Source organism: Phalaenopsis equestris, unplaced genomic scaffold (genome assembly GCF_001263595.1).
Source record: "Phalaenopsis equestris unplaced genomic scaffold, ASM126359v1 Scaffold001159, whole genome shotgun sequence".
Taxonomy (NCBI): domain Eukaryota; kingdom Viridiplantae; phylum Streptophyta; class Magnoliopsida; order Asparagales; family Orchidaceae; genus Phalaenopsis; species Phalaenopsis equestris.
The window spans coordinates 30270-48868 of NW_018165598.1; the positions used below are offsets into that span (position 1 = coordinate 30270).

General features: G+C 35.6%; 1 protein-coding gene across 1 annotated transcript; it reads right to left on the bottom strand.

Moving 5' to 3' along the window:
• Positions 1–1536: 1536 nt before the first annotated feature.
• On the bottom strand, positions 1537–8201 carry LOC110033384 (troponin T, cardiac muscle-like). The gene is made up of 3 exons (XM_020737343.1): positions 8094–8201; positions 2216–2445; positions 1537–1900 (listed from the first exon to the last, which is right to left on the bottom strand). Exons 1-3 carry the CDS (start codon positions 8199–8201, stop codon positions 1537–1539), a joined length of 702 nt encoding a protein of 233 aa, XP_020593002.1.
• Between the last annotated feature and the right edge of the window lie 10398 nt (positions 8202–18599).

Genomic DNA, 18599 nt, shown 5'->3' on the forward strand with positions numbered 1-18599 from the left:
ATCTCATAGATGTGTATGATACTCTTCATCAAGAGGTTAAGGATTGATTAAAATATACTTCAAAAGCATCCTAAAGGACTCTTTGGTTAAGGGGTGAGATACCTGTCTTTTTACGATGATTCACCCTCTGTCGAATGGCCTAGTCTCATCTTATCATCTGGAGTTCCTCACTATAGAATAATGTTCAAAACTCAAAATAAAATATCCGACCAACGGAACCAAGTCAATCAAACTAAGTCTATTTGAATTGAAGACCATTAGAAGCTAACAGACAAATCCAAATCAACACATTCAAACGATCAGATCTTATCCTGTTAAGGGCCGATCATTTCAGCCAACCATGTAGTAGGGTAGCCAAACCATAGGCTTATACTCATGAAATACCTAAAATATCTTGTAAAACCCTCATTAAAGTAAGGGAAAGCATTTATTATATACATTATTGATATCTTATTTCCAGGTTCACTCACACTCTAGAGTCTTACGCAAGTGTACGTGTCGTTTCAGTAACATCAGATTTTGTGTCCAGTAACGATCCCACAGGAAATGAGGGAATTAGACTTAGGAGAAGTTCTAGTTCACTGTGTTTAGCTCTTAGCTTGGAATTGTAATTAATTAAAGGTTCTACAGAAAACTCCTATTGAATTGCAATCTAGTTTTAAGGGTTAAATCCATAGATGTCATACTTAACATAATTGGATTGGTGATTATCAAGTTATAGAGTTACCTTCCCAAGCAGTAATATAAGTGTAGTCTAGAAAATGTAAAGTGTCAATTGTGAATGTAGTTAGTGACAAATAGGAGCAACTCTCTTCTTTCCATCTCCCGAGTGCATGAAGAAGTTTGGTTAAATTGGCTTTAATTCCTTAAATCCTAACTTGAACCCATTAAAGACTGTTTCCTTAAAATTTTCATCTCTCAATAAGTACTGCACCATACCCTATAGATCAATGTAAATAACCTAGTTTTTCTACTATAGCTTTCTCGAGTCTTTATGGATCTGTTGGCATCAATTTTTGATGTCACGAGTGTAGAGTGTCCACCCGCATGACTCAGGATAGTTTACGGTCTGTCTGTGACGTCCGATAGTTCAGACACCTACCCGAGACCTTTCCGACAGGTGTTGAGGGGCACGTAGTCGGGGTCATTTTGCTAGGCTATGATTTTCTCTTAGGTGAAGGCCGGTCGGTATTTGGTACGTCGGACGACTCCGACCTGGGTGAAAAACATTATGTGGCGCGTCAAGCGCAATTTTTTGCTCGAATCAGCCTGATCGCTTAACGTTGCCCAAATGACCCCGAATGACGAAACAAATTACGCCAACGCGTCCAAAACGTTGATTTTAGCCAAGAAGGATGTTCATTTTGCCTCGAGGATGTGTACGAGTGAAGAATACACGAACAATAATTAAAATAATATAATAATAGTTATTATTATATAATATATTATATATATATATATATAACCTATCGCTTCTCTCTCTCTCTCCCTCTCCCGATCGCACGAAATCGCAGTCGCCAGCCCATGCAGCGAACCCTAGCTCCAGAACTCCTCCCTCGTGCTCCTGTCGTCAACCGCCTCCCTTGCCGCTGACCTCTTTGCCACCGGTTGGACACTAGCACCCTCCAACGCCGTCCGCGCCGTCTTCTCGCGTGGAGGGACCTCCAGCCAAGCTTCTTCTTGGTCGTCGCCTTCTTCGCGTCTGATGTCTCGCTGCCGGCGAGCCTCACCGGCCTCCTCCAGCCATAGGCCGGTCACCTCTCCCTCTTCCCGTTCTTCTTCTTCTCTTCTTGGTCGTACACGGATTCGTCGGCTCCTCCTCCAACTCTGACGCCGAGATCCCAAATTTTGTCGGACCTTTTCCTCTCTGACCTTTTGCCTCGCCGACATCGTATTTACGCTGGAGAAAATCAGCGAGGAGAACTTCAGATTTTGGGCTCTTCTTCGTGTTTCTTTCGCTCTCGGTGCGCACCACCAACGAGCTAACTTCTCCACCTCGCCATTTTATCTTCCTGGCTACTGGACACTTTGTCGGAGCACCTCGATGTCGCCGAGCAGCGGTGATACATTGCTTTGGAGAGGTGTGGATGTCTTTTCCGTTGCGAGGAAAGCTTCCTCTCTTTCACCATCATCGAGCGATCATCTCTTGCGAAGGTACCTTTTTTTGTCACATATTTTTATATGCTAAATTATTTATTTTTGGTACTTCGCATACCTCACAACCTCCTCTATCTTTTTGTTGTCCTGTGCACGTCTACGAGGCATACAGGAGTGTGGGTCTAATGCCTGTGAGCTTGGAACAAGCAAAGAAAACGCTTCTACAACCGTCACGGTGGTGAGATTCTCTACCTCCCAGTCAACCTTAGGAATAGTGGAGTCTAGGCATGTGGGTTCGATCGCCCACACGGGGTGCGTGTGCTGGTGTGGGTCAGCATGAAGACGTGCCTGCGTGATGGATCTTTGGTTTTCATAGAGCCAACATTTAGGTTAGGACTTCCTATGTGTGGCCAAACACCCCCCATAGAGCCGAGTGTCTCCCCTCTTATTGTGAGTCTTAGCACAAGTCCTGATGGGTTGGAGTCCCTCACTCCCCTTGTTTTTGATTCCCCAACTTTACTTGGAGAAGTTGGGAGATCGGACTTGGCAAAGCGAGAGAAGCTTTGTAGCTGGCTCGCTTTGTAAAGTCTTGAGGAGTTCACAAAAATAGGAAAAGCTTTGTAGCTATCCTATTTCACGACGCCATGGAGAGTTTCCCCCATGGAGTTCTGGAAAGAAACTCCCCACATTTCCTCACCAAAGAAAGAGGCGATGGTGCCGCACATTCAAAAGTCTAAAACTTACGTCTCCTGGGTGAGGTCGTTATGACGAGCCTGATTTGTTACATGCATGTTGATTTGTTGCATATTGAATTTTTTCTTGGTGCATGTTGCATTTTACTTTGCTTCGACCGACCGCCCCAGCCCGGTGAACATTTCACTAATTTTCAACCGGCTGCCCCGGGCCGGTGAGCCTCTCACTTTGCTCTGATCGGCCGCCTCAGCCTGGAGAGCCATCTTACTTCACTCTTACTGGCCACCCCGGCCCAACGAGTATTTCACTTCGCTTTGATCGGCTGCCCGACCGGATAAGCGTCTCACTTTGGTTTGACTCTGCTCTAACTCGGTAGACCGATCACTTTGGTTTGGCCGGCCACCACGGCCCAGTCGACTGATCTCCTGCATGTTTGTTTGCTTTTACATTATATCGCATGCTTTTTTGTTTGCATGTTGCATCTGGTATGTGTTAGCTTGCATGATCATTATCATTTGCTTTTGTTGTACTTTTTTGGGTTGCTGCCACTACAACACGCCCATCACTTTTGGTCACTGCCTCCTCGGCACACCTTCGGGCCGCTGCCACTACGACACACCCATCACTTTTGGTCACTGTCACCTCGACACACCTCTACAGGTCACTACCGCTACGACACACCCATTTGTTTGGGCCGCTGCCTCTACGGTACGCCCATCTTTTCTTGAGTCACTGCCCCACGGTACGCTCATCACTTATATCACATGACTGGCTGCATTTGCATGTTTTCATGGATAGCGAGCTAGGCTCATTAGGAGAGTGACCCCGTGTCGGTCGTGATGCCTTAACAAGCATTGCTTGCTGGGTTCATCCCGGTGAGCAATGCGAGTTAAGTCATCGGGATTAACACGAGTATGACTGTGCTAAAGATCTAATAGATCTAACTCGTGTCACCCCTCTTCGTGACACCCTTTAGATCCTTAGACAGATCTTTAGGATGGGGCTGGTATGACGACCCTATCAAAGTCATACTATACCCAGATCTACTCCGCACTTAGATACTAGGTTGATGCACTTTTCATTAGATGATGTGCTAGGCTAGGATTTAGGGTGCTTAGAGTCTTTTTGATGTCTGGCTATTGTTCTTTGCTGGATTGGTTGCCCTAGTAAGGTATCTTTCTTTTGCATTGTATTTGTGGTGTGATTGCATGTTGCATATGTATGGTAGTGTGTTAGGGAATTATTCTACAAGGAGTCATGCCTATTTATATGTACACATACAGGTACCGCTATAGGGGAGCAAGTAATGATTTCTATTGCTTGCAGGTGCTATTAGCTCCCCCACCTATTAGCTCCCCCACTTATAACCCCACTTATAAGGCATGGCTCATGACACGTTATTTGCATGTGAGCTTTCCTGCTAACACTTGTTTTCATGCAGGATTGAGTCTTTTATTTTTCTATGTACTTTTTAGAGTCTAGGAGAGTTCTATAGTAGAAATAAGATACGGACTCGGGTTTCGAGACGTTTAGCGCAGGAACCACATGGAGGTGGCCAGGAGCTGATGCTCGTGCCCCGTATCTTAATTCTGCATTTTATATTGATTTATAGAATTAGGACCGAGCATGTATATGCAGAGTCTGACCACCCTCTTTCCTTTTTGGGATATGTTGCTGACCTAGCGGCACCGGCCTTTTATTATTTTGATTTCACTTGTTTTGTTTTTTGCATCATATTGTATGCCTGCACTTGCATGTGTTTTTCTTGTTTCTTTCTGTGGTTTATCTGGGATTTCACGATATAATCTAGGCTCATTAAGGACCCTAAAATTGTAATTTTCTACAAAATCCTAAATAAAATATTCAAGATAATTAAAATTTAGGATTAAAACATTCAGGATTTAAAAATTTTCACATTTACTTTCCTGCTTATATTAATAGGGCCTCCACAATACTTAAGGACCGCTCTAGATAACTGCATTCATATTTGCATGTCCCGAGGAGGAGTCCCCGTGCTTCTCCAACCTGACTGGCCCAGCATACCTCTTTATGGGTGGTTGTCTAGTTCGCTTAAGATGTTAGAAGGCCCCCCGACCCAGACGGGGTGTAAGTCCTTTTGTTTGGAGTGTTTCCAGCTTTGTAGCTGAACCTCTACTTTCTTTTCTTTCCTGAGGCATCATTGCCACTTTGACAGGTATAAGTACCACCTCTTGGAGCTCCAGCTTTTAGTCATAAGATAGAGCTTCTTTTCTTTTACCTTAGAACTACTGAGGTTCACATGGACAACGCAATTCACGATTTGCTGACCAGGGAATCTCAAGACATGTTGGGTCGACTACCTTAACGACCAGGTAGACTTATGGTCCTAATAGCTGTGGATGACGGGTGTGTGGTACCCCGACCCAGTTACCTCTACCTCTTAGGATAACTCTACCTTCTTTTTTGTTGAGCCCCTTTGAGCCCTGTCGCTCCTTGACTTCGTTGATATCATTTTGATGGCCCAATGCCAATCAGCTACCACCTATTTGGGATACGACGATTTGTCCTCTGCCCTGGCACGAACGTGCTTTGACGTGTTTGGATATCCCCGTCAAGATGATTTAGGTTATTCTGTGGGCCCCGAGTGTCGATAAAGTGTCCATAAGCCGCTACCCATTCGGCATGTGAGAAACTCACTCTCTGTTCGATGGCTTAGCGCAAGTTTTGAAGCATCGAGACTGTTCTCATATAGAGTAGCCTTCCTTTGAGTACATATTTCCCCAGGTTCACGATAATCCAAGAGAAACTCCTTTTATCGAGAGTATTCTTGGGTACCCCCTAAGATGTAATTAACCAAGTGGGATACGTCCCCTTGAGAGTGCTCTTGACCCCAGAACAGGCAAGTATACCTGAATCTCTGATTATAGGTAGTCTACGTAGATATTCCTTTGTGGATATCAGTTTAAGGTGCTTTCGCCCGATCTTGTTTAAACGGACACTCTTAACCTATCCTTCAAAAGGTTTACCGCACGTAGACTCTCCACTTTTTATGTTTTCTCTTATTTTTTCGCATTGACGTATGTCCCTTTTTTTTCAGTTCCTCTCCTCTTCAAATAACTAATTTGATTTGGAAGGGAGATTTATTCGAATGGGCGAAGTAAACGACGATCGACAGGCTGACGACTCCTTCTAAAATAAAAAAGAGAAAAACAAACAAAAACACTGGGATCACAATACATTTTAATGATTCACTTAGTCAAAATGAAATGTAAATGAAATTCAGAAGGTTACTCATCACATTAAATTTTAAAACCAATTTTAGAAACACTTTGCACTTCTACATGTCATACTCAACCATCACTAGGAAAAGTAAAAGAGAACTACTCAAAAAACATGAACACACCACAAAATATCATTTCAGATAAGAAAATCCACTAAATAATTGTATTTACAGTAATATAATGATAAAAAACACAATACATAGTTTTCTCTCCTTTATAAAGTTCTGATAAAGATCTCCAAAAGATCTCCTAATCCATTGTTACTCTCTTGAATATTCTTTGCACAAGGCAACTCAAATCCTCACCAAAACTAAGTAAAAGCTATCTCTACTCTTTCTTACAACAAATCTTTAGCCCCCATATATCTTCTATAGTTACTCTTCTTTAGAATTTAAAACATAACATAATATATCACTCAATCCGTCCGATAACTCCCCAAATCGTGTTTACAAACTGCTAAAAATTGCCTTAAGCAGTTGCTGATGCCTAGAAGCTAAGGGGTTGGCGCCTAGGCTCCAATCTCTATCTGCCAGGAACAATATGGGTGCCTAGGTGCCCGTGGGTCTAGGGCCTAGGAGCTAGTAAAGTGGTGACTTAGCACTCGATGGATTGCTCCAAAGTGACAAGCTCTTTGGTTTTCAGAGCTAGAACTGGCGCCTAGATGCCAGTCTTCTGTAGCTTCCATTATCTATAGGTCTCCACCACTTTGCTCCATGTCTCGTCCACTTTGCTTCTCTTCTAATACTTGTTGTACCTGTAAGAAAAACATAAAAATACAATTCTTTAAAGTACAATTTGATAAAAAAAAATATAAAAAAATTGTAGGGAATAAAAGTATTCTTTTCCACACATCAAAATCCCTCAAAGTTATAAGTTACTTGTCCTCAAGTATTAATATAGTTTAAATATTAATTCAATGGAGTGGGTTTCATAGAAATTATCAACAATTAAGCATCAGAAAATTCATACTATAAAAGTAGGATAACTCTAGTAAAGAAGTTTAGCCCTAGGGTATAAAAATCCTTGCTTCCATTATAGAAAACATGATTTCCTATTTACTTCAAAAAGAAATGGACACTTGTTGAACTTAGTATCTTAGATGGTAGAAAAATAGAATTTAAACACTCCTTTTAAAATGATTTACTCATACATCCTAGATATTAGTAAGCTTAGGAATGAAGTAATGTTTAAAGTTTAAAAACAATCTAATGAAACAAATTTTTTATGAGGCATCTCCTCAAGCTTCTCCTCATCTTATATATTCTTATTAATCTTTTTCTTGCTTTAGGGTGTATATTCCAATCCTTAGCATCAATTTATGAGGATTACCATATCTAGATAGGTCTTTTAGTAGTTTTGAGTTTCACTATCATCTCTCCAAATTAAAACGCTCCATACTTTTTCACTTGTTAATTTCTTATCAAAAATTCAAAAAGTTTAAGTTGAAAATATAATTTAATGGTGGCTCAATTCTTATTAAGTATATATCTAACCACACCTAATTCAACATGTATATCTCTCTCTTTAAAAATAAATAGTTAATTCATTTTTCTACATGTTGTATTACAAATTAACTTAGTGCTAGTCTCATTTACATAGAGTTTAAAATAAGAAAACTTTGTCTTTCCCTTCTTAATATTATGAAAGTTTCAATTTTAATCCCAACATCTCAAATCTACTAAATCCTGAAAATTCAAATTCAAGTTACTAAGGACAATTACATTTATGCTTTTGAAAGATTTTTCTCCCCCCAAACTTGATTTTTAACATATATAACAATTAAGAAACATGAATATAAATGGGAAGAAAGCAACACACAAATACTTTCTATCAAATGTGTCTATCATCAAGATTAACATGTATAAACTGGAAAAAACATATATGTGGTAGCATGTAAATCCAAACTAAACATGAATACACATGAAAATACATAAAAAATTATAAATGACACAAGTGAAATAACAACAAGTTTCACCACAATACAGACTAATGAAATGAAAAGTACATTAATAGCAACAACAAGAAAATAAAGTCTAGTACAACCACAACAAAAGAAAAATAAAGTTGCTCCTCAGCCTCGTCGTCCTCCTCCTTATCATCATCGTCACCTCCATCTTCTTCATTTTCCTCCTCCTCATATTCTTCAACCATCGGTTGAGTGTGCTCATTGGGATGGTAGCAAGGATATAAAGAGAACTCCACTAAATTATCCCTTCAATCACTTGTTCCTCCTATATATTTCTAGTTCAGGTGATCAAATTGTCTTTTAATTTCTAATCAAGTGTAAACTATATTCATCTAATCATTATGCCTCTCCATTTAAAATGGAGATATCATCCTCTACGCTCTCTAACTTTTGTTCAAAAGCACCCATCACATCTTTTAATTGTTAATCAAGTGTAATCAATGTTCAGTTAATTGATATGCCTCTCCATTTAAAATGTTTAAAAGCACCATCACAATAGTAGGATGTGATCTTTATGGAATAGAAGAATGAGGTTGAGCTATGGGGCATGACCTTCTTGCTAACACGACATTCCTCCACTATAGTTAAAATTTTTATTTGGAGAATGGCTTGAATGGATGAAACATCTCCTACTCACTACTAGTAAAAACTCCAGAATGGTGGCGCAAAGAAAAGATGGTAGACAGGTGGCCCAAATCAAGAGTAGTTCCCCCATATTTGGTATATGTGATAGAGTAATGAATTAGGAAACCTATGTCAATGCACTCGTTATTTAGGATGCAATAAGATAAGAATGCTTGATCTCTTATCACTTCATTAAGATGAGTAGGAGGAAGCTTTTTAGTAGATATGAAAAAGTGTCAAGCTTTCAATATTCTATTCAATTTGAAAGTTCCATCATTAGGAACAAGGTGTTTAATTTTAGGAAAATTTCTAGTTTACTAAATTCATTCTTAGCTTAGAAGTTGAATTGGTTTAAGGTTATGCTAACTAGTTTTATGAAATTACAAATATTCTTAAAGTTTTACTCCTACAGAAATTATATTTAATATATTTTGATTGGTGATAATCAAGCTATAAAGCTACCTTCCCTTGCAATGATCTAAGTGGAGTGAAGGAAATTAAAATTGTAAATTGTGAATGAGGTTACCTCACCATACCCTATAGATCAATGTGAATAACTTGGTTTTTCTTTCATGGCTCTCTTGAGTCATTATGGGTCACAACACATTTTAACTAATCACTTCGATATAATAAAAAGTAAATGAAGACTTGAAGGTTACTCATCAAATTATAAATTTAAAAACAATTTTAAAAGCATTCTTTCTTTCCTTCACTTCCTTCTTAATCACCAAAAGGGAAAAGAAAAAAAAGACAACTCATAAAACATTGAGAAAAGACCACAAATCATCTTTGAAAATAAGTAAATCCACTATAGAATTGTGTTTATAGAAATAAAATAACAAAAGTACACAATACTTAGCTTTCTCCTTTTACAAAGTGTTGTGAATGATTCCCCAAGGATCTCTTCATTCCCTTTGTTGCTCTCCTCAAGTCTCTCTATAATTTACAATTGAAATTCTCTCCACCTAATGCTCTCCTACTCTATTTTACAGCAAAAGCTTGCCTTATCCTCCAACCAAGAATTTTCCGTAGTACCCCACTTCAAGCTCTCTTTGAAAAGAATGTCAAAACTCTCCAAAAAAGCTTCTCTCCTCATCTAAATATATTACCACATTGTGTTGAGTAACTACTGAAAACTACCCAGACAGCTTATGGAAACTAGGCTTCAGTCTCTTTGTCTCCCAGTTCTAGTATGGGTGCTTAGGAAACCAAAAATCTAGCTATAAAGCACTTGTGTAGTGGTCCTTTGGTTCCCACTACACCAGCCTCTTGAGTTTACAGGGTGGGATCGACCCCTAGGTGCCCAAGAAATCTGACACCAAGGCTCCAGTCAGTGATAACCTCCTTAGCACCAAGTCACATCCACTTAAATCCATTAATTCTCCACTTTGCTTCTCCTTTAATGCATATTGTACTAACAAGAAAAACATAAAATTACATTTTGTTAAAGTGCAATTTTATCCTTAAAATTATGCAAAATATAAAGAAAATTAAGCATTCATTTCTACACATCAGGAACGTGGTGAATAGTACTAACCAAGGCATTATCTGATATAGGATAGATAACGTGGTGAATAGTACTAACCAAGGCATTATCTGATATAGGATAGATAATCCCTGCATCAAGCCACTTCATTGTTTCTTTTTTAACAACTTCTTTCAAAATAGGGTTTATTCTCCTTTGAGTATCTATCTTGGGTTTATGTTTATCTTCCATCCAGATCTTATGCATACATATAAAATGACTAATTTCCTTTATATCTGCTAAGATCCATCCAAAAGATTTCTTATAAATCCTCAAAATATCCATTAATTTTGTCTCTTGTGAATGAGTCAAATGTGATGATATGATAACTTGTAATATAGATGACTTCCCCAAATAAGCATACTTTAGATTTTTGGGAAGCACCTTCGTCTTAATTTCAGGGGTTCCTCAATAAAAGATATAGGAGGTTTATAATTTTCTATTGTTTCTATAATCTCAAGCTTCTTCTAAATAATTATTAAATTCACTTCTACCAATAAATCAGATTCAAGAGTCTACAGAGTTTTCCTCATTTAATTATGGCTCTACTATTTTGACTTGACAACTCTCTCAAAAATGGCTACTACACAAATAATCAATTAAATCCATCCAAAAACATGTATCTTCATTTCCTTTATAAGGATACTTCAAATATTATAATACATTAAACATAACCTCTTAATTATTTATCCTCATAGCTAGCTCACATTTTTGCACATCTATCATAGCTCGTCTAGTGAATAGGAGAGGTCTACCTAAGGTTATAGGAATTTTTGTATCTTTCTTGATATATAAAATAATGAAATCAATAGAGAAGAAAAACTTGTCCAACTTTACGAGAACAATTTTTATAACCCCACATAGTTAAGTGATCAACCGATCACTTAGTTGAGGGGTCACAGTAGTAGGAGACACCTCTCCTAATCCTATACCTTTAAAAATAAATAATGTAATAAGGTTTATATTGGCACTAAGATTGCAGAACGCTTTGCCATAAAATCTCTCACCAAATTTACAAAGGATATTAAAGCTCCAAGAATCCTTAAGCTTCTGAGCAAGCTTCTTCTGTATGATAACACTATGCTCCTCATTGAGTGCAACTGTTTCATAATCTCCAAACTTCCTCTTCTTTCCATTAATCTCTTTTATTAACATTAAAAAGCTGGGCATTTATTTTAAATCCTCAGTAAATGGAATATTATTTTATAGCTTCTTGAAAACTTCTAAAAATCTTAAAATTACTGGTCCAACTTTTGTTTTTGGAGAAGATGGTGGTGTTGGTCATTCTGAATTAATCTTCATTGGTGAACTAGTTTTTCTAAGGCCTTGGAAATATCTTCCAAAGGTCTTTCAATTTTTATAATTTCCTTCTCAATTTAACATCTTTCCAAACTACACACTCGAATTCTCTTGCACACCTTAATTGGACAACTTTGACATGCTCGTTATTCTTCTTAGGATTAATATTAGTGTTGTTAGGAAGAGTTTCTTGGATTCGATTGCTAAATGAGTTAGCAATCTATCCAAATGGGTATTTTATGTTGTTAACTATTGCACCTTGAATTTGTAGTTGATTCCCCATCAGCAACACAACTTCCTTCCAAGACAGCTTCATCTCATTGAACTGTGCATTAGAGTCAAATCTTGGAGGATAAGAAGGTCTATAATTAGTAATATCATATTAATTCTAGTTTCCTAAAAGATTTGCTTAATTATTTCCTCATTTATTTTTCTCATTAGATTTGTTTGGTCTATTATTAATGGCATTTAGGGTCTCATGTGATAAAGTATTATCAACAACCAATTGTCCAAAAGAATTTTCCTCAATTGCCACAGGTCCTTAGGTTCAGTTCATTCCAAATTTGTCAAGCTTCCTAGATATGACTGCTACCTGAGAAGTTAGAATTGAAAGCACATTTGTATCATGTACACTAGCTACCTTCCAATTGTTTACTCTCTCAGAAGACCATTAAAAATGTTAGTGGCCATATCCTCAATTAAAAAATATGCCTCATCAAATGGCTTTGACATGAGCAAACTACCAGGAGTAGTATTTATAAAAGATCTAAGGGATTCAACTAAAACATTGTAAATAGTCTGAATAATCAATTAATCAGGTAGTGCATGACTTGGGCACTTCCTAAGAATCTCCTTAATTCTCTCCCAAGCTTCATAAATTAACTCAGCTTCAAGCTGGCAAGATGAAGTAATATCATTTATGAGTCTAGCCATTTTTTAAGGTGAGAAATACTTGGCTAGGAATTTTTGGGTCAAGTCACCCCATGTTCTAATTGATCCCTGTGCTAATAAATTTAACAACATTTTGATCTTATCCTTTTAAGAAAAATGAAAAAGTTTAAGCCTATGACACCGTTTGACATGAAACTTTAGCAAAATGTAGCACAACTTTCTAAAATACTTGATAAGTGTAAGTTAAGATCTTTAGATGGGGTTTCCCCAAACTAATTTTTCTACACCATTTGGATAATAGCAAGCTTATATTTAAATGAATTAGCATCTATGGCAGGGGTTTGAATACTGATCTCATTACTGCTTATGTGCACAGTATAACAATGACTCTAATGATCTTTTTCACTTATGTTATCTTACTTTGCAATAGAACCAAAAACTTGATCCTGAAGAAAATAAAAATTTAACTCTTTAATATATATATATATATATATTGGGATACCACACTAGTATACATATCATTATCAAGTAATATAGGACTTTTTGATTAAGCCTCAAATATCGATCTCACGAGGGAATTGGTAATATGCACTTCTCGATTATCAATCCCACTGGGAAAATTGGCAATATGCACTTTAAAACAACAAACTTCTATTTCAAAAAAATAATTACTTAAACTATAGATAATTTGACAGTAATTAAAATTCAAATATTTTTAGTATTTTTGATATTTTGACAAAACAGTAACACCTTCTAAGTTACTTGAGTTTTAGTAAAGAAAAGCACATATTATGAAAATATCTTTCTCATTTTCATGAATCAATAATAAGTATAGGAATTACGTTGTGGAAGTATGTAAATTGTGTTGTGCCAAATAGGAGCAATAATATTCTTTACCCTTACTAGAGATGCTATAAAGAACATTGGTTAATTTAAAGTTTGAATAGTTCTGACGACCAGCTAGGCAAGGAAGATACCAACTCTCACTCAAGAGCTCCTTCAATTTGCTCCACCTGAGAGCTAACATCTCGTATAAGAACCTAATATAATAAACCAAGTTGAGGGCTTTAACCTGTCACATTAAAGTCATTCAACTCTACACCTTTCAAAGTTTTTTTTTTTATTTATTTTCACTAAATCATATGAATTACATTCTCATTCATACAACCTCATGTAATTCTTTCCATTTGTTGACTGAGACAACACCAGCCCATTTTTTACTTGTTCTCACAACAAATTTGATAAGCCAAATCAAGAAGTAAATGAAGTGCATGGAATTAAATCATCACAACTTATTCCAACATTAAAGATTAATACTCTCCATAACTTCCATCCAACACATTAATTACTTATCATTTTAAGGAGAAAGATAAATAAAACTACTCAGAATTCATGTAGAAAATAAAACAACCATAGTTTAAAAGTATAAATTATTGTCAAAACAACAAGAAGACTCGATTAAAACCAAAAGTAGTTTAAAAATAAAGATAAAAACTTATCTCAAATCCTCCACCAAACTCTTGAAGTTATTTTGAATCTCTTCTCTTTTACAACACTCTATACTCTCAAAATAAAACTAAAAACAAAAAGAAAAAAGTAAATTTGTGGTGTCTGAATCTCTCCACAAGATTGTCCATAATCTTCACAGGACTAAGCACTCTCTCCCTCTTCAAGCGCCTATCTCAAATGTCTCAACTTCCTTCTTTAATAAATTTCCTAAGAAATGCCTTGGAAATTCTTCAAAATGTGTCCAAATTCGATGTATTCTCTAAGGGATGCCTCCTTTCACAAGTCTTTTAATAATATTTTCATTCCTAGTGGTCATAACCACCATCTTTAGCCAATAGGATCTTGGTCATAACCACCATCTTTAGCCAATAGGTGCCTCAAATGCCACTTCAAAATTTGGTCAAATGAAGAAAACCACAAAATAACTGCCTCTGGCCTTTGGCGCTTAGTCTTGGCCTTCTCTGTATCACTGGCGCTTAAGTGTTGGCTTTGGGGCTTAGGTGTCAAAACACTTTTGCGCAAATGTCAAATTTTTGCTCCAAATTTGGTCCTTTTTCACTCCTTTTAGCATTTTTTAACTTTTTACTTGTACCTGAAAGAAAAACACACAAATACCTCCATTAAAGCCAATATCTCAAAAATAGGTATAATAAAAATATATTTAAAAATACTATATATTTTAGATGTATATTTTAGGTGTATCAAAATTCCCATAACTTAAAATGTTACTTGCCCTCAAGTGACACTTCAATATTTAAAAACTAAATAAGCATGATATGTATATGAGTTTCTTTAGAAGTTACTAAAATTTAGATTTAGAAATATAGTAGTCCAACTTAGAAAAAATATTTAGTAAATGAGACCAACTTAAAGTTTAGAAAATTTTAATGTTAAGAAATATGAAAATATGAGTTCCTATCAAATTCAGAAATATTGTAGATTCTCCAAGTTTAGAATTTAATCCTTTTATTATCTCCACTTAAAAGTTTTTATTAAGAATAATTTTACTTACTATATTATATCCTTAAGTTTAAGAGTTTACAAAGACTTATACTTTAAAAAGATCAAATGTGGAACCAATTTTTGATTACGCACTAATCCTCAAGCTTCTCTTCCCTTACTCTTTTTTAATTATTTTCTTCTCTTTTTCTTTCCCTTTTTCTTTCACTTTTTATTTTTATTTTTCTTTTTCTTTTTCTTTTTCTTTTTTTCTTTTAATTTTTTTCTATATCTTGATAGGTCTTTAATGATTTTGAATTTCATTTCTCCTTTCCTAAAGCAAAATCTTGATATAAATCTTTTACTTATAAACATAATAATAGTTTTGAAAACTATTTTAATAAAAGAAATTTAAGTATTAAAAATAAAAGTCTAAATTTTCTAAAATTTTTAAAAATACAATTTTTCTTACTAAAGATAGTTACACTATATTTAACATTTTCTACACTAAAAATTTTTAATTGAAATTTTTTTCTTCAATACTAGGAATTTCAACTAAATTCTCTTATTCATTTCTATAATCAAATTTTATTTTCCTAATATAACTTTATATACATGATCTTTTTTCTTTTCAAATTAAATTCACTTGTAGCACATCTGAAAACAAATAAAATTTAAGTTTTGAAAATATTTTTCATTCCCCCCCAAACTTAATTTTTTTAACAAGATTAAACAGTTTAAGAGCAGATATAAATAAGCAGGAATATAACATGCTTACATGAATTTTTATATCCTAATTATACAATTATAAAACTAAAAAATTGGAGTAAAATCAATTGTCTATTATTTCATTTCAATTTAACATGTTGAGATTCAATAGACTTCTAAGTAGTGGGTACAAACATAAAAATAGACTAACACACTAACTTTGATTTTCAATGTCAACATAAAAATAAGCACACTAATAAGATAAAAGAAAACAAAGAGTGGCAGTTTCCTAAAATTAAAGTTTAAAACTAAAGTTAGCAAGATTTTTAAATTTTCACAAGACATTGACTCAAGTTCAATTCTAACTAACTAACAAAATAATCAACACACAACAACAATTACTACCCTAGGATTTTAAAACAAACTACTAACAAAACACAACATCACAATACAATTAAACAAAAAAAAAAAGTCTCACATATCACAAAGTCCAAACCAACACACAAATATACATGTCTCAAGTCCAAAACATTATAACACATCACATCACATGTCTCAAGTCCAAACATAAAAATAATCAACACATCACAAGTCTCAAGTCCAAAGCACATAGTTTAACACATATTACAAACATAAAAATAAACCAGTCCTCCTCCTCATCATCCTCAGAGTCACTGCTATTCCAGACATTTGTAGACTCATAATCAGGGTATCTAGGATATGGAGGAAATTGCACTCATGGGTTAACCCTAAAGAGGTTTTCCAGAGATGATTGAAAGTTCTCTTCATAATCACTTTTCCTTCTGTTATACCTATCAATATGACCTGCAAAGCTTTCTAAATTTTTTACCTTATCTACGATCAAGTTGATATTGTCCATCATCCTCTGTAATAGTTGACTTTGAGTTTCTATGGACTCACCTATAGAAGTAGATGGCCTTGAGGTAGATGGTCTAGATGTTGAAGCAGCAGAGGTTGCCATTCCATAGCTCCTTGAAAATCCTCCTCTCCAGACATAAATAGAATGCTTAACTCCTCTCCATCCAAAAATAGAATGCTCCGAATATGAATTTACCTTAACCTTAATATTAACATTGGTGATTGGCTTTAGAGGAAAAAGTACTTCCTCCTAGCAATCATATCTCACTCCAGCTTGCTCATACAAAGAAAAGATCAAGAAAGAAAATCCCAGACCTGTAGTAGTAGCGGCAGTAGCAGAACTGATGACAGTCTGATAAATCAAAGCTCCAATATTGATGAGCTTTCCTTCATGAATACAATAGTTCAACGTCGTCCTCTCTCTGATAACTTCACTGAGATGATTTGTAGGTAATAAATGGGCAGAAATAAAATAGTGTCATGCCTTGGATGGTGCACTTAACTTTGACGTGGTAAATTTGACTCTCCTCTCATTTGTGATTTTTCAGAGCCCTCTTCCAACAGTCAAACAGGAAATAATTTCATCTAGCTCATCTCAGTCAGACTATAGTTATCATAAAAACACAAAGTATCATGAGGTAAATGGTAAAACATATTGGTTACCTCCAGTGAAAAAGGTGCCAATTTTTCTCGAACCATAACTTGATCCTCTTCAGCCTTAGGGAGGTTTGCATATAACTCCCTGACTACAAAAATAACAGCTGCAGTAGAAAAAATAGCAGAATTGTTCCCATTATCGACAAATGATCAGTTCTTCTACGGATCCACCTGAACTTTTGTAACATCACTCTTGGATAAGTTTCCATGATTGTAAAGCATCACAATACCAATCTTGAGCTTTAGAACTAACAAATTTGCTCGAACCAAAATGGCCTTTTCCTTTGTTTTTCCCATTCTACAGATTTCATAAAATTCCCCAATAACTTCAAAAATCAAGTCTAATCCACTAAAGTTAACTCCTATAAGTATAAACTACAATTTTTATGTAATTTCCATAGATTTTTCCTCATTTTTCACCATGAATAGTGTTTTTTGGGTTCTTCCAAATGTACTCAAAATACATGGTGAAAATCCAAAATTTTTTACATAGTAGTGAAGCTATTACCTCAAGAAATCCAAATCTACCAAATTTTTCTCAATTCCACCAAGAAATCTTCACACAATAGCTTGCCCTAGCCTCCAAAATTTTGAACTTGAGAGGTTGAAGTGACGGCCAGGGTAAAAATGGTGAATTTGGTGGTTATTTTTCACTATTAACCATTCGTGAACTGGTTTTCATGAATCAGTGCTTAAGCGCGGGTAAGTCGCACTTAGGCGCCTGCCTCTCGGGTTACATCGCGCTTAAGCCCGAGAATATGGTGCTTAGGCACCAGTGCACTATTTTTGATATTTTTGAACTTAAGTAAAATGCACTATTAGCCTAATTAAACCACCCTTAAATGATCTAATAACACTTAAATGACTATTTTCCTCTCCTTCAACTCTCTTCTCTCTAAATTCTCCCATATAATTCAATTCAATTTGAGGCAAAAATAACAATAATTTCCACAAAAAAACAACATATACATTCATTCACAAACTAGTACAAGTACATGTAACATTTAATTCTCACTCCAAATACTCTCAAATGAGAAAATTTTCTAAATACAAACACTTAAAAAACTTAAACTATTGAACACATAAAAGTCATAAACACTAAAAAAAACACTAACACGTAAACACAACGACTCCTAACAAACAAACTCTAACACAAAACTTAATTCCATTCTTCATTTGTTGGGACAAACTCTGGTCTTTCATGAGTCTCTCCTTGGGCAATCAGAATATAAAGTTAATAAAACGGACGGTGGTAACGAGCTCTGATACTTTCTTCTTCAATTCATTTATGTTTAAGATACATCTCTTTATTTGCTTCCTCTAATAACTAGAATGGCTCAATTGCATTTTCAATTGCCATCCAATATGCTCTAAATGTGCATGAATCTCAATCACCTTTATTTCTAGAAAAGCCATGACAATCTCAATTTTGTTGATCTTTTCTGATATTCCTTCAATACTAATGGCTAAGAAACCGTTATACATCTCTTGTGTACTTTGACTAATGGATTTCTTCATCATGGTCTCTTCCTTCTTCTTTAAATCCATCTCC

What these genes read in the sequence shown, in the direction of transcription:
- LOC110033384 (XM_020737343.1), bottom strand. Translation starts at nt 8,201, where the DNA reads ATGGTTGAAGAATATGAGGAGGAGGAAAATGAAGAAGATGGAGGTGAC. An exon ending in TTTATTTTTCTTTTGTTGTG is followed by an intron (nt 2,446 to 8,093) that starts GTTGTACTAGAC and finishes TCCATCACGCAG; the next exon opens with GCACGTCTTCATGCTGACCC. An exon ending in AAGATAGAGGAGGTTGTGAG is followed by an intron (nt 1,901 to 2,215) that starts GTATGCGAAGTA and finishes GATTTTCTCCAG; the next exon opens with CGTAAATACGATGTCGGCGA.